Raw genomic sequence first — 15,130 nt, forward strand, 5'->3', positions numbered from 1 at the left:
CAGGGTTATCGATAAGAGAAATTCAGAGGTCGACAAATTGATATGCAACCCCGTCCACTGCAATGGCCGAGCCTTACATTCCAAACCGATAACACGAGAGGTGATTACTACCACCATGGCCCCCAGAGGACGACCAAGAGGAAGCGGCCGAGGTGGCGCGAAGGCTCCTGAGCGCCAGGCCCAAAAAGCAGCGGAGTCAGAGCTGTCTGCCCCTCCCGCAGAAAACCCAGAAGCAGTCCCAGACGCTGCTTCCGCAGCAGACCCCAAGCAGGGCAATGAGTCTTTGAACGCAGACCATGACATGCCTGACGCGCAGCTACAGGCTTCTGCCGGGCAAGCGGACCAGCCGCTCGCTACCTCTGCTTCCGCCTCCGCCTCCACCTCCACCAGACCCGCTGTCCAGCGCCTGGATTCCCTGAAGGGCACCTCAGCGCCCAGCTCGCGCTCGGAATCGCCAGCAACGCGTGGAGCTGCGGCTGCGCGCGGCCGGAAGCCGCTGTCGCGCCAGCCGGTGTTTAAAGGACGGCGGAGCAAGGAGGAGCGGGATGCGCTGCAGCAGGAAGCGCTGGAGCGGGAGCGAGAGCGGAGAGCAGAGCGGGAGGCGGAGATCCGAAAGACGAATAGAGGGCTTTATAGAGGCGCGGGAGGAAGGGGGAGAGGGGATCGGGGCGGGAGAGGGAGGGGTGGGTATATGGGAGATGTGCCGGTTAGCGGGCCGTTCTCACTTGGGAAGGTCACGAATGGTATGTTTGCTTGGTAAAGATTCTGATTAAAACTACATTACTGACATTTTGTGCCTAGATCCTACGAGACGAACAAATCAAAGTCAATCTATTTTCTCTGGGGGCGGATCAGGATCTGGGGGAGCGCGGGTTAAGAAGGAGCCAAATACCAAACGAGATGAAGATGACGACTTGAATAGGTCTTTAGGGATTTACGTCAAGAAGGAGGTGCAAGACGGAGGTTACATCTCTTCTGACGAAGACGAGGTCACGTTAGGGCCGCGGAAAGATGTCGACAACATACTTGAGATTTCTGACGACGATGACGATGCTGAAGAAGGCTCTGCAAGTAGGCAAAAAGAACGGAATCCGCCTGCACTGATTCCTATTCGCATTTCTCGAAGAGAGCACCATGACCGTGTCATCGGTATCAATACGGAAGCCAGTTCCGCAGCATCTGCCAAGATATTGAAACAAGCCGAAAAGAATGGAGGTTCTTCAACAGCCGAAGCGGTTGAGGCTGTCACTCGCAAAGGCAAGGCAAAGATTAAGGATATCGAGATCACAGAAGTCCGTCGGCCTTACAAGGGTATGTGGCAGGAGACAGATGATCAGGAGGGAGTGGTTAAGATCAAAGATGAGCCGGTTGATGAAGACGGCGCAATCACGGTTCCCGAGGAAGTCGCTGTTGGTGCGGGAGACTCCACCCAGAATGAGGCCTTAAAACAACCTCTTTCTTCCGCAGAACCTGGAAAGAAGAGCCTCCACAAAGGGAAAGGCCGACAGCGCCGCAGATCGAGCATGCGCGACTCAACTCCTTCTCTCCAAACCGAAGAAGAGCGACAGGAATGGGCGCGCCATCAATTCGACCTGAGCGAGATCAGACGCGAGCTCGGCCAAACCGACACTCCTACGGTCGCTGCACCCACTACAGCCACAGAAGACGCAGATGGCGACACAGCCATGAAAGAAGGCCAACCACAGACAGTCGACATGAAGGCCGACCGCGTCTACCTATTCCAACTCCCGCCCATCGTGCCAGACCTACTACTTCCAACCGTCAAGAAAGAGCTGCCGGACGAAGCCGATCCCATAATCACAGCAACTGACCAGACTCCCGTCAAAATCGAGGACGGTGAAGCCAAGCCCACCCTTAAAGATCCGCTGTCAACCTCTTCGGAGCCCAGCCTGGCGTCAGGTCGCGTAGGTAAGCTCCGCGTCCATGAATCGGGCCGCGCAACGCTGAGCTGGGGCGGCACGAGCCTGGAGCTATGCATGGGCATGAGTCCGCATTTCCTGCAGGACACGGTTGTTACAAGGATCACGCCGCCTGAGGAGCGAGTGGGGCCTGGCGACGAGGGCGAAGTGCTAGGGTTTGGGCAGGTTAGGGGAAAGTTTGTTGTTACACCTGACTGGTACGAGATTGTGGGATGAAACGGGGTGAGAGAGTAAGTTGGTACGGAATGATTTGGGGTGCGAATGATGGCATTGTGGGCGTTTGATATCAGGTGCATTTGCTGGCGTTGAACATATCGTGTTCATCTTGACAGGGAATGTGATGCTGAGATTAAAGATCGTTCTTAGAGCTGGTTAAGATAGCTCTTGGCATATACAGCCAATATAGAAACATGGACAGCTATCGATATCATTTTTCAATTTCCTCGAGCAGGGTGTTCTGCATGCTTCCCCTTCTGCCAGCGCTTTTCATCATAACGGCGTTAAGATCAAAAGGAGGATTTCGGGCCGAGCGGGGATGAGAGAACTCAAGCTTCAAGCAGTTCGTAGAACATACATTTAGGTACCAACCCAAGGCCAACTTTATCTTCCCAATACCTTTTTTTCACATTGGCTTTTCTAGGTCTACTTGTTTGATGTCTTGAAGACCAACATGCCTCCGCTGGCAGCACCCTGATTTCGCACATTGAATGAATGCATAGCTAGTAGGNACATGGCTATATGACCTACAACACAACCTTTGAGCTGTCCTGAGATTTGCAAGCCTTGATTGAGACTTCTGGCTGTACTAGCCAGCTAAGAAACTGTAGGCGCTCAAGTCAAGCCCACCAGAACGAAGTGGCATTCGCGACTCATTGTTCTACCGGAAGAGACCAACATTTGTGGCTATAAGTTGCCCTCCGTGGATTTCGCCATTTACAGGTGCCAGTATACCTCCATTTGTGCCAACATACGACACGCCATGGTCCATCCGGGTTCTTCCAAACTGAGTGGACGTAGCCCCTTCGAGCGCAATGTCACAAGAATATTCTCAGACTCATTTTGGTTCACCCGATAGAGGGTATTGGCCCCTGCCACATATGCTATGCCATCCTCCGCCAGAACAAAATTGTCAGGGTCAGTCATGTTTGCAAACAGTTGGGCTAGGCCACGGGCACTCCCATTGACAGTTATAGGAACTCGACCGAGAATGCCTTTCCTGGGGTTGGCATAATACAAGATACCATTGGGGATGTGAATACTATCCACTCCTAGCGGGATTCCCGAACTCACTGGCAGGAATTTTTTATCTTATATCGCTACTGAATAGCCACGGTTGAGTGTCCACTCTCCAAACAATTCCGCGTGATGCATCAGCAAGAAGTACCAATCCAAGCTCATTGTGCAAAGTTGCTATGCCATCCGGCAGACTAACTTCGGTCAAGTTCGGCGTTTATCTGTACATAGAGCTAGACTAACGCACTGCGCCGACTAGTTCGAACCTAGCTTCACAGCGACCTTCCTATATGGAGAAGACTACCTCACCTAAGACCCTATGGATGGAATTGCACGTCCTGGCCTCAACGGACTCGTCGTGCCAGACGACGGCGATACGCCGTTCCAGATGCTGGCCACAGGCATCCAGATTGCTACGCCGGAACTTGCCAGCATTGTAGCTATGAACACGACCACCGGTCCGGCGATCCCATATGGCGCCACTTACTCTGGTAAGTCGACTATAAAAATGTAATGCTTGACTTGATTTATCTATCTAGGGAAGGCTGGTAGCTATATAGTATAATATTAAGAGGCTGGCTTACCAGCCTCCTTACGCCACTAGCACAATTAGCAACCCCCGCAGCACCGCCCGTATAGCCCGCTACCAATTTAGCAACTAGCCGTGCGGCTAGTCCTACTATAGGTCTAGCGAATGCTCGGCCTATATATAGCAACCCCTATATATAGGCCCTTAGTAATTAAGGAGCTTGCTTCTCTTATAGTTAGAAAGGTTACTATATAAAGGATTACCTAACAGGCGTAAAAGCGGATAAGGTTTTGTTAATCTAGGAGGATAGCGCGGAGTTAGAAAAGAGGAACCTTAAAGAAAGACTTTTCTTTAGGGTTAAAAGGGATCAATATATTAGATATTAATTTAGGTCGGCTAGTTAGTAAAAGAAACTGCACTATCCCTTATACTTTATTCCGCAATAGATACTAAGTTTTAACCTCTACTGTCACGGGACGGGGCAGTGGCTATAAGACGTATGTATTCAAGGAGTCTACAAGACGTTACGCGATCGATCGTAAGGGTCGAGGGCGTAAGGAGGTGATATACCTACGCGTAGCTAACATAAGCTGTACGCGAGGTATACGCAAGAGCACGGGGCTCTCCTATGGAGGCCCCTGCGGTAGGGTTCCGTAACACTACCCCCCCTCCTATAGAGGCGGAGCTCCGGCGACACTATAGTTACTATATACATATAGAAGGGACACTTAGGGTATAAAAAAGAAGAAAAGGGGGGTATTACTAAAGGCTTAAAACAACGTTATATAATAAGGCTTGGCATTTAAAAATTCAACTAATTAGACAACTTTAACTGCCGGTTAAAGTTCCTAGACATCTTAATAATATTCCGGTTACGTAATTACACTTTACCGCAATCTAACGGCAATTTAACGGCAATTTACCCTTACGTAGTAATATATAACGGTTTAACTCTATAAGGGCTTCTATAGAGGATTAGGTATAAAATCTCTACTTAGGCCCGGTTTCTATAGGTTTGCGTAATAAAAGTCGCTAATTAGATCCTTTACATTTTTAAAGTCTTCCTATAGTTGCCATTCTGGCTAGTCTATATCGAATCCTATATATATAGCTCTATAGTAGAGCCGTCGTCCTCTACCTTTACCAAAGTATTTAGAGTTAATAATTCGTTTAATAGTCCACTCCTTATAGTTCTTATCTTTGTTCTTATCTTAGATTAGTACTAGTAGGGGTTTAGGCTATATCTACCCCAGTAAGGGGTTAGGCTAGTAAAGGTATAGTAGCTATAGATGAAATATAGGCTATATCCCACGGGTGGCTAGGGTAAGTGGGAGCTCTAGCTTATATACGGCTCCCCTATTAATAACTTATTTAATTAAATAGGGGCCGAGGTTCTTATAATTAAGTGACTTTATAGGCCTCTGCGTAGAGATATTATATATATTTAGCTATACCCAGTCGCCAATACGCATCTCTGGTGGTGGCGTTCTATAACAGTCGGCGAAGTAGGCCTACTTTACTTAAGCCCAGGCCATTTCTCCCTTATAGTAGTTAAGTAGATTTTTTATATAGTCTGTATACTAGTCGGCAAGTAGTATCTTAAGGCGTTTTCTATATAGCAGTTTCTTATTAATAGGTTCTAGTGGTTCTATACCGGATCGGGGGTAATATCCCTTATTCACAAAGAACGGGGTAAGTCCTATAGTAGTTAAGACATAGTTATTTGCTGCGAATTTACCTAATAGGAGGTAATCTACCTAGTTATCTTAACTATAGGCAACTACCTGTCGTAGGTACGCTTTTATACTAGCATTAGCGTTTTCTGGTTACCTAGCAGTTTTATAGTAAAAGGATATAGACATCTTAATAAAGATGCCAAGGCGTTAGCAGATTTATCTCTATATATTAGAGCCAAACTATATGCCTTAATCGGACGTAATTAAGTTAGGTAACCTATATAATCGGTAGATTTCGCGAAGGAAGGCATTAGTAACGTCGCTAACGGCTACACCTTTAGTTAGGACGTAGTGGCGCTCTTTTATAAGTCGGTATATTATTATAAAGATATTCTTATAGGTATAGCTATATCGCTTATAGGGTAGTAGGTTAATAACGAAATCTATAGTAATATCTGCCCATCGTTATATAGGTACTAGTAGAGGGTATAGTAGTCCTTAGTACTTTATATTAAAGGCCTTAGCGCGCTTATAACCGTAGCAGGCGCCTATAAAGCGTTTAACTAAGTCTATTATTTTAGGCCAGAAGTAGTATCGGCTAAGAAGCTTATAGGTTCCTCCTCTGCCTAAGTAGCCGCTTAATTAGAGGTCGTGGGCTATTTAGATTAGTTACCGTTATAGATTTTTTAAGTTAGGGACAAATAAATAGCCTCTATAATAGAGCCTATTCTCTTTTACTTCTAAGGCTGTTATATTAATCTAGCCTAAGCTTCGGAGTTTAGTTAGCAGCGTATGAGCGCCGACAGTCTTTATGGTAATAAGTTAATGCAGTAATAGGTCAATAGAGGTGTTATATGCCGTAGTAATAAGCTCGTTAATTTTGGGAGGTAATTCTAGTTCTATAGTNTAGAGCTAAGGTATAGTTAGCTCTATTATAGGTAGCATACCTAGGGCCAAATTCCATGCTTTTAGGATTGTTTATTGTTGGAACTAGTTACGGGGGTTATCTTTAGACTAAGGAAGGTCTTATAAGCGGCGTATTAGGCTATTAGGCTTAGTACCTTATACTCCTAGCCTATATACAATTTTAAAGTTAAAACTAGAGAGGAACTCGTTCTAGCGTACTTAGCGTTAGTTTAGCTATTTTATAGTTATAAAGTACTTAAGGTTGCAATGATCCGTAAGGACTTTAGTTGGCTAGTTAGGTTCTGCTAAGAAGAGTTCCGGTTAGAATTCCTTAAACACTTATATAATCGCGAGAAGTTCCTTATTATAGATCTTGTAGTTATATTCTTATAGTATAAGCTTAGATAAATAGAATACAACTAGGTAGAGGAGACTGTTATTACCCATCTAGGAAAGAACGCCTGCGTTAACGTGGTCTAAGGAGTTAGTCTTAAGATAGAGTTGTTGTCCTAGTATAAAGTAAGCTAGGATAGATGCTTTAGTAAAAGCATCTTTAAGGTCTTAGAACGCCTTCTTACATTTAGGCGTCTAGATAAAACGTAAATATATTTTTCTTCCTTTTACGGAAAGGCCCTTCGTTCGCATTATTACTATAAGTAGTACTATAACACCCGAGAAGTTGTATATAAATTTTTGATAGAAGTTAGCGAAACTGAGGAAAGCTTATACGTCTTTAATGCAGTTAGGGGTTTGCTATTCGGTAATTATGTGTACCTTCTTAGGGTCTATACGGACACCCTTAGTAGTAACGATTAGTTTAAGGTATTTTACTTCTATAACTAAGAATTCGCACTTCTTTAAATTAATATAAAGTCTTACGTCCCTAAGGCGCTATAGGACCTTTTAAATATGCTCGGTATGCTTAGAAGGGTTATTACTATAAATAAGTATATCGTCTAGGTACGCAGAGTAGAAGTTATCGAGGTAGTCCTATAAGGCGTTATTAATATAGCTTTAGAAGCTGCCTGGGCCATTATATACGCTAAAGGGCATAACAGTATATTTAAATTAGCTAAAGCGCGATGCGAATATAGTTTTTTATTCGTTACCTTCTTGTATTTAAAGGCGGTTAAAGGCGGCGATAATATTAAGCTTGGTATAGATTTTGACTTAGCTAAGCCGCTTAAGAGTCTTATGTATAAGTGGTATGGGGTATTAATTCTTAATCGTGATAGCGTTAAGTCCTCTATAGTTAATGTAGAATTAAATACCTCCTCTTAGCTTCTTAGTAAGGAGAATAGGGGCGGCTGCTAGGGATATGCTAGGGCGAATAAACCCTTTATCGAGGTGTTTGTTGATATACTTTTTAATAACTAGAAGTTTATCTTTTGATATTAGGTAGGGTCTTTTATAGGGTGGCGTTTTTCCTTATTTGATATTAATGGCATGGTTATTAGGTTAATGTAAGGGGAGTATATCTACGCTCTTTTATAAGCACACGTTAATAAAGTTATAGTACCTCTTAGGGAGGAGCTTGCGGAGTTCCTTATTAGTAAGTCCTTTTTTAAGCTTTATAAACTTCTTAAAGTCTAAAGGTGAAAGTCCGTAGAGTTCTGCGGGGGCATTGTTTTCTAAAAGGTTAACTATATCTATTCTATTACTATAGAGGACGTAGTCCTGTTCTTTATTAAGCTTATATAGTCGTAATTAGAAGGCTATAGTAATGGTCTAGCCTTTCCTATATGCTATGCGGTAAAAGGCCGCGGCACTTATATAGTGGCAGTTGGTTATAGGTAGGGTAATAAGGGGTTCCTTAGGTTGGTATTCTGGGGAGTAGATAGAGGCGGCTAGGCCATGTCCTAGGTAGGTCTCTCTATAGTATTTAGAGTTAAAGGTTACTTCTCTCTTTTTCCAGTTAATGGTGGGGTTATATTATTCGAGCTAGTTTATTCTAAGGATAATAGGGTAGTTAGTAAGTAGTGTAATATAAGCCTAGAGTTCTTCCTGGTGCCTATTTATATCTAGGTAGAGTTATGCTATATAGGTAATCTTCTATACGGTATAACTACTGTTAGCGAGTTATAGGGCGCGGGCTTTAGTAAGGGGTAAGGTAAGTAGGTTATAAGTGCGTATAAATTAGGTATCTATAAATTTATTAATAGCTCCGCAATTAATTATAGAACGGCTTTTATATTATTTTTTAGTAGTAGTTCCTATTACGGGTAAAACTATCTATTTCCGTCTATTTATCTTTACTAAGTTATCTATTAAGCAGGCCGATATATAGATCCCCTTATTATTAGGGTGTCCTAACCTACGACTTAGGGCTAGGACTTGGCGTTTTCCGTTTCCGTATCTAACTCTACCGCTATTGCTACGTCTTCGTCTTATACGGTAGTGGCATATAGCGACGTATTTAGTGTTTAAGGTACTAGGTTAGGTATTAGGCGGCAGCTGCTAAACCTAGCTATTAGGCAGTTTAGGCTATAGCTATAATAGCCTTCTTAACAACATCTATAGCAACGCTTTAGCTTCTAGAGTAGCTCGCGTTCTCCGTCTAGTAGCTTCTGCGGGAAGGTTAGTATAGAAAGGTCGATATTAGGACCAGTAGTGTTGCTTAGGGTAGTAGGTGTTAGTGGTTTAGTAGGTCCGAAGGGCTTCTATAGGGAGGTCTTTGGGTAAGGGTTTATAGTAGCGATCTAATTTAGTCGTCGTTTAATCTTCTATATAGCTACTACTATATTATAAACATTATTATAGTTATAGCTGGCGGCTGCGTAACTAAGGCGATAAGTGACTTTTTTAAGGAGATCTTTTTAGTCTTTAGTATCGTCTCGGGCGAGGGCTCTAGTATATTCCTGGAATTTAATATAGAACTCGTTAAATAATTTAGTAGGGCTTATCTTTAGGGCACGTAGTTTAGCTTAGTTGGTGGCTAGTAGGTTATGGTCGCGGTATATTAGGTTAAGATTATTAAGGACTTCTTAGTGGGACTACTACTTCTAGGGGCTATTAGTCTCCTATTAGGCGAAGAGTCTATTAAATAGTATACCCTTTATTCGCCTAATAATATAGCTAATCTTAGTATCTTCCGTAGGAAAAAGACAGGCGCTCTAAGTTAGTTTCTTGCGGATTTACATCTTTTAGTGGCTATATTCTTTACAGTCTCCCTAAAAAACTAGGGGATTAGGGTAACGTGCATTAGACCCTACGGTAGTAGCTTAAATTTGGTCGTTATAGCTTTCGTCGTTGCTTTAGTAGGGGTTTCTATTAGGTAAGGCTACTTAGCGCTAACTCTCTATTAAGTGTTAAGTAGGTAAAGTTGCCAGGGGCGTAGAGACTTAAGTGGCGTTATATATAGTAGAGAGGTATCTAGCGTTATTACAAATATGCTTATTAAGCTAAGATTATAGGTATTTAATTATGCCTTCTCTTTTAGTGACCGTAGCAATAAGTATAATCTTAGCCTTCTTTAACTGTTAGATGTTGCGTTTAGATACATAGAGGTTATCTTTAGTTTCTTAACACGTGTTATCGGCGAGCGCCTTATAAGCTTATAGGTCTTAGATAATATCGCAATCTTAGGTAGTACGCATCTCGGCTTATATAAGCTTTAGGTAGTAGTTCTATAGAAGGCGGTAGTATTTATTAGGTTCTTATGCTACCATTTTTATAAACGTCTTAGCGTCTCGTATTTCAATTTTAATAGGTAGTAGCCCTTCCGCTTGCTTATCCGTAGTTATATAGTTAATAAAAGATAAGATATTATTAGTGTCCATCTCCTTAGGGGTTAAGGCTAGGGCTAATAAATTAAATTCTCCTAGGATTAATTGGCGTTGTAGGTTAAGTATAGGTATTGGATTGTTCTTTAGGTTTAATATAGTAGCTAGTAAGAAATATTATCTTACTATTATGGGTTCCTTAGAAGTATAAAGTAAGGTAACTTATAGGCACGCTGCTTCTAGCAGCGCCTATAGTATTACAGAGACGTAGAATTGGTCGTAGGCTAGGTGTCGGTGGTAAAAAGGCGCAACGTAATGTCANGGGACGGGGCAGTGGCTANAAGACGTATGTATTNAAGGAGTCTACAAGACGTTACGCGATCGATCGTAAGGGTCGAGGGCGTAAGGAGGTGATATACCTACGCGTAGCTGACATAAGCTGTACGCGAGGTGTACGCGAGAGCACGGGGCTCTCCTATGGAGGCCCCTGCGGTGGGGTTCCGTGATATCTACTTTAGCTAACTCTAAAGTAAATGCCTTTGCCTTAATAGACACCTAGTATACTATAAAGCTGGCTAACTTTTTAAATACACCTATTAAAGAACTGCCTAAACTAATTCCTATTCGTGGGTATAATAGGCAAATAGGGCTACCCATTATAACTATCTTACGGATTTACCTCTATATTAATAGACGAAGGTAGTATAATATCCCCCTCCTTATTACGGACCTAGGTAGCTATAATATAATCTTAAGGCGAAAATAGCTAGCCTATTTAGGCTTACAGCTCGACGTATAAAGTAGACGGCTTATTTAGCCTAAAACCCTACCCCTAACCCCTTCCTTTATAAAAGAAATTAGTATTATAATAGAAAACCTTATATAGCCCTAGATTAATACTATTTACTAGGCCGATACTGTATATAAAGACTAGGCCTTTAAGAAAAATATATAGCTTAATTTATAACGGATCTATATATTACGTCGCCCCCAGACTACCTATATTACGCTACCCACATTAAAGACCTAGAAAGTTAGTAGTGACCTAAAAAAGCCCCCTATAGAGAGCTTAGGCCCTATATAGCCTTAAAAAATAGTAAGGGATGTTAAACATTATACTAAACTAATAAATTAGAGGGATAATCTATAAAAAATAGAATAGGAGCTAAGAAAGATTATAAACCCTAAACTATAAAATACGGTCTAGAAAATAGCTATAAGGAAACCAGCGGACCTCCTACTAGTTAATATCTACTATATTAGTGCCGTAGGATTCTACTAGAACTTAGTTTAGTCTAATATCATTACCTTTATAATAAGCTTATACGAAATTAATTAAATAATTAAGGAAAAGGGAAGCAAGCTTAGTGGATAAGAAAGCGAGCTTATAGATAAGGAACTAGTAAAATAAAAGCTGCCCTATTAATACTAGAAATTTAAGAACGTATTTTTTAAAGCAGCGTCTAATATACTTTTACCTTACTAATTATGTAACTATAAGATTAAGATTAAGCAGGGTAAGGAAAATACCCTTAGCTTTAGCCCCCTCTATAAGTAGTTTATTACTAAATTGTAGGCTATAAAGTAGTATTTTATTAATAACCTAAATAAGGGCTTTATTAAACCTAGCTAAGCCCCTTTTACCTTGCCTATTTTCTTTATTAAAAAGCTAAATAAAGAACTCTGCTTCTATATTAACTACTATAAGCTAAATAATATAACCCGCAAGGACCGCTATCCGCTGCCCCTACTTAATAAGACTTTAGCCCGAATAAGTAGAGCTAAGGTCTTTATAAAGCTTAATATTCACTAAGCCTTTTACTAAATTAGGATAAACTCTAGGTTTAAAGATTTTATTATATTTCGGACCTATTACGGAACGTATAAATATAAGGTACTCCCTTTTAGACTAACTAATGGACTAGCTATGTACTAGCGGTATATAAACAATATACTCTTTAACTACCTTAATAACTTCTATACGGCCTATTTAGATAATATTATAATCTACTCTAAGAATAAGCTAAAATATAAGGAGTACGTCTATAAAGTCCTATAACGGCTCCGCAAGGCTAGCCTCTAGGTTAATATTAAGAAGTTAGAGTTTAGTATTAAGTATATAAAATACCTAGGTTTTATTATTAGTATAAACGGAATTAAAACTAACCTAGAGAAGACGGCCGTAATTAACTAGTAGGCACCCCTATAGACTATAGAGGGGGTATAATTATTTTTAGGTTTTTATAACTTCTACTAACGCTTTATTAAAAACTATAGTAGGATTACCTAGCCTCTTAACTATCTTACTAGAAAAGACTAGCCCTTCTACTTTAACGCTATATATAGGCAGGCCTTTAATAAGCTTAAGAAATAGCTAGTATTGGCTCCCCTACTTGCCTATTTTAACCTAGAACGGCCCTTAATGCTAAAAACTAATGCCTTAAATAGCGTAATAGCTAGTGTTTTCCCCCAGAAGTAACCGGACGGAAAGTGGCACCCTATTATATACTATTTAAAGACTATAATAGATGCTAAGCTAAACTACTATATCTATAATAAAGAAATAGTGGCTATTATTTCTAGCTTTTAGCACTAGCGTATATAGCTAAAAGGGACCCCTAAGCCGATTAAGGTAGTTTTAGATTATAAGGCCCTAGAATACTTTATAATAACTAAGGCCCTTATAGCCCGGTAGGTACGCTAAACAAATACCCTATCTTAGTTTAACTTCTTAATTATATATAGACTAGGCGCTATAAACCGTACGGACACTTTTATAAGGCGTAAGTAAGACCTAGATAACTAAACGGCTATAAAGATCTTATTATAGATTTAGACGCTACTATAACTAGAATACCTTAACCCCTAAATATGGGTAAAACTAAGTATAGACTCCTTAGGCGCCGAGATATATTTTATTAACTCCTCTAAACTTAACCTTATTAATAAACTACTATAGGCTAATTAAATAACCCCCTCTCTATAGGAGTACTGTAAAAAGGCAAAGAATATTACTAGCCTATAGTCCCTTAAAAACGGACTACTTAAGCACTAGGAATGGCTAGTAGTAGCTAAGGAATAGAACTTACGGACCTAGCTTATTACCGAAGCTTATACCTAGGTCTCTACGGCCTACCCTAGAAAAAGTAAGACCTATAAGATTATTGGCGACCGCTACTACTAGCCTAAAATAGTTATAGATATTGACCGCTATATACAGAACTGTAACGACTACTATAGATCTATAATTCTATAAGATAAGACCCCAGGACTATTAAAACCACTCCTAATACTAGAACGCCCCTAGCAGTATATCTTTATAGACTTTTATAAACTACCTACGGACCGTAACGGATACGATATAGTTATAATCCTAGTTAATTACTTTAGCAAGCGCCTGTTCTTAATCCCCTATTATAAAAATATTAATACTAAAGAGGCGGCCTAACTATATATCTATTACGTTTACTAAATTTACAGATTACTAGATACTATTATATCTAATTATAGGCCGTAATTTATTTCGGCTTTCTAGAATAAGTTTACCTAGATCTTAGGTATTAAGCTAAAGCTTTTTATAGTATACTACCCCCAGATAGATAGTTAGACGGAAATTATAAATTAATACTTAGACTAGAGACTTCGGCCCTTTATTAACTACTTCTAAGATAACTAAGCTAAACTATTACCTCTAATAGACTACGCACAAGCGACCCTACCTTATAGCTCTATAGGATTTGCCCCTATTTAGCTAGAAATGGGCTACTTACCCTATATAAGCTTTGGCTGGGAAAGACTAGAAGGACCCTAGACTATACGCGAAAAACTATTTTATAAGGAAGCCTAGTAGTACGCCAAGTGCTTAAAAGAAGCCTAGACGGTAGCCCGTACAAATCTAGAAAAGGCCTAAAATTTAATATAATAGTAGGCAAATAAGTATAGGCGAGAGCTTAACTTTGCCGTAGGAGATATAGTTTAGGTTATAATAAAGAACCAAAAGATAGAACAACCTAGCTATAAGCTAAACTATTAAATAGTAGGACCATATAAGGTTCTTAAAAAGATAGGCAATGCGTATAAAGTAAATGTCGGTATACTCGCTTTATTAACGTGCACGAATATCACTTGTAGTGGTACGTATGCGGTGTTAAAGTTGGTAGTTAATAATGTCTAGAAATAGGGGTTTACTCCAAGGTTAGATTAGCTAGTCTTACTTCGTGGTCTTATAACCATATTACATAACTAACATTCCGACACTAAAGCAACTCTAAGAAGAAGGCTAATCTATACTCTAAAGCTAAGTCTATTTCTAGACTATTTGTAGTATATATGTAATAGCTAAAGATCTAATTAATACGTAATAGTTTCCACGCTCCTCTTATAGGTCCGTAATTATATAACCAGTATTATGGCTTATACTAATACCTCTAAACTAAAGCTTGTAGAATACTATATTACGGGGACACTAAGCTAAGAAAAAGAAGGGGAAGAATTGTTAGGGGTAGCAAGTTAACATATTGCGAGGGCCGCTAAGGCGCTAGTAGTAAGCGAGCTAATAGCAATTTTCTATCCTAGGGATAGAAAATCCTAATTAGCTAGTTAAATTTAGGGTCCGTAGAATATAGCGGGTAGCGTACCCTAGCACCGTTACGACCCAAAAACCACCTTCTATTACTCCTTACGCTCTACCCAACCTACAGCCTATATATTAACTTAGTTCGTATTAATAAGTTACTATAGGGCGATATAAGGCTTCCCCTTAGTCATCGCGTCCGCAGGGTTAGCTTCACTATTAATCTATTTAACCTCCGTAATCTACTAATATTTATAAGCTTATCGTAGGCACATTACATTAATTATTAATCGCTTCTCTTATGTGGTTTCGAGTTATATAAGATAGTTATATAGCGACTTAGAATCGGTATAAAGTATAAGCGGGAGGTTAATCTATAGGACCTTATCTACCATAGACTTAATAGCGACGGTGATATTAAAGCTATAAGCTATTCTGTAGAGTTTAGAAGCCAGAACGCTTCTAGTAACTCTTTTACACTTAATTAAGCTCCAATAGATAATATTGGCCTTCTTAGTTGCGTTAGCTAGTATAATAACGTAGCCAATTTA

General features: G+C 40.4%; 1 protein-coding gene across 1 annotated transcript; it reads left to right on the forward strand.

The window, feature by feature from the left end:
* The first annotated feature begins 57 nt into the window (after nt 1-57).
* K441DRAFT_697335 (uncharacterized protein) lies at nt 58-2,550 on the forward strand. Its single transcript, XM_067652965.1, has 2 exons — nt 58-743; nt 802-2,550. Exons 1-2 carry the CDS (start codon nt 116-118, stop codon nt 2,154-2,156), a joined length of 1,983 nt encoding a protein of 660 aa, XP_067502666.1. The 5' UTR covers nt 58-115; the 3' UTR covers nt 2,157-2,550.
* Nucleotides 2,551-15,130: the final 12,580 nt, after the last annotated feature.

The sequence above is a fragment of the Cenococcum geophilum genome (genome assembly GCF_001692895.1).
Source record: "Cenococcum geophilum 1.58 unplaced genomic scaffold K441scaffold_28, whole genome shotgun sequence".
Lineage (NCBI taxonomy): Eukaryota > Fungi > Ascomycota > Dothideomycetes > Gloniales > Gloniaceae > Cenococcum > Cenococcum geophilum.

Bases quoted from the DNA above. Each gene is read 5' to 3' on its own strand.
- K441DRAFT_697335 (XM_067652965.1), top strand. From the start codon at position 116: ATGGCCCCCAGAGGACGACCAAGAGGAAGCGGCCGAGGTGGCGCGAAG. The intron at 744-801 runs GTATGTTTGCTT...TTTTGTGCCTAG, and splicing joins ACTTGGGAAGGTCACGAATG to ATCCTACGAGACGAACAAAT.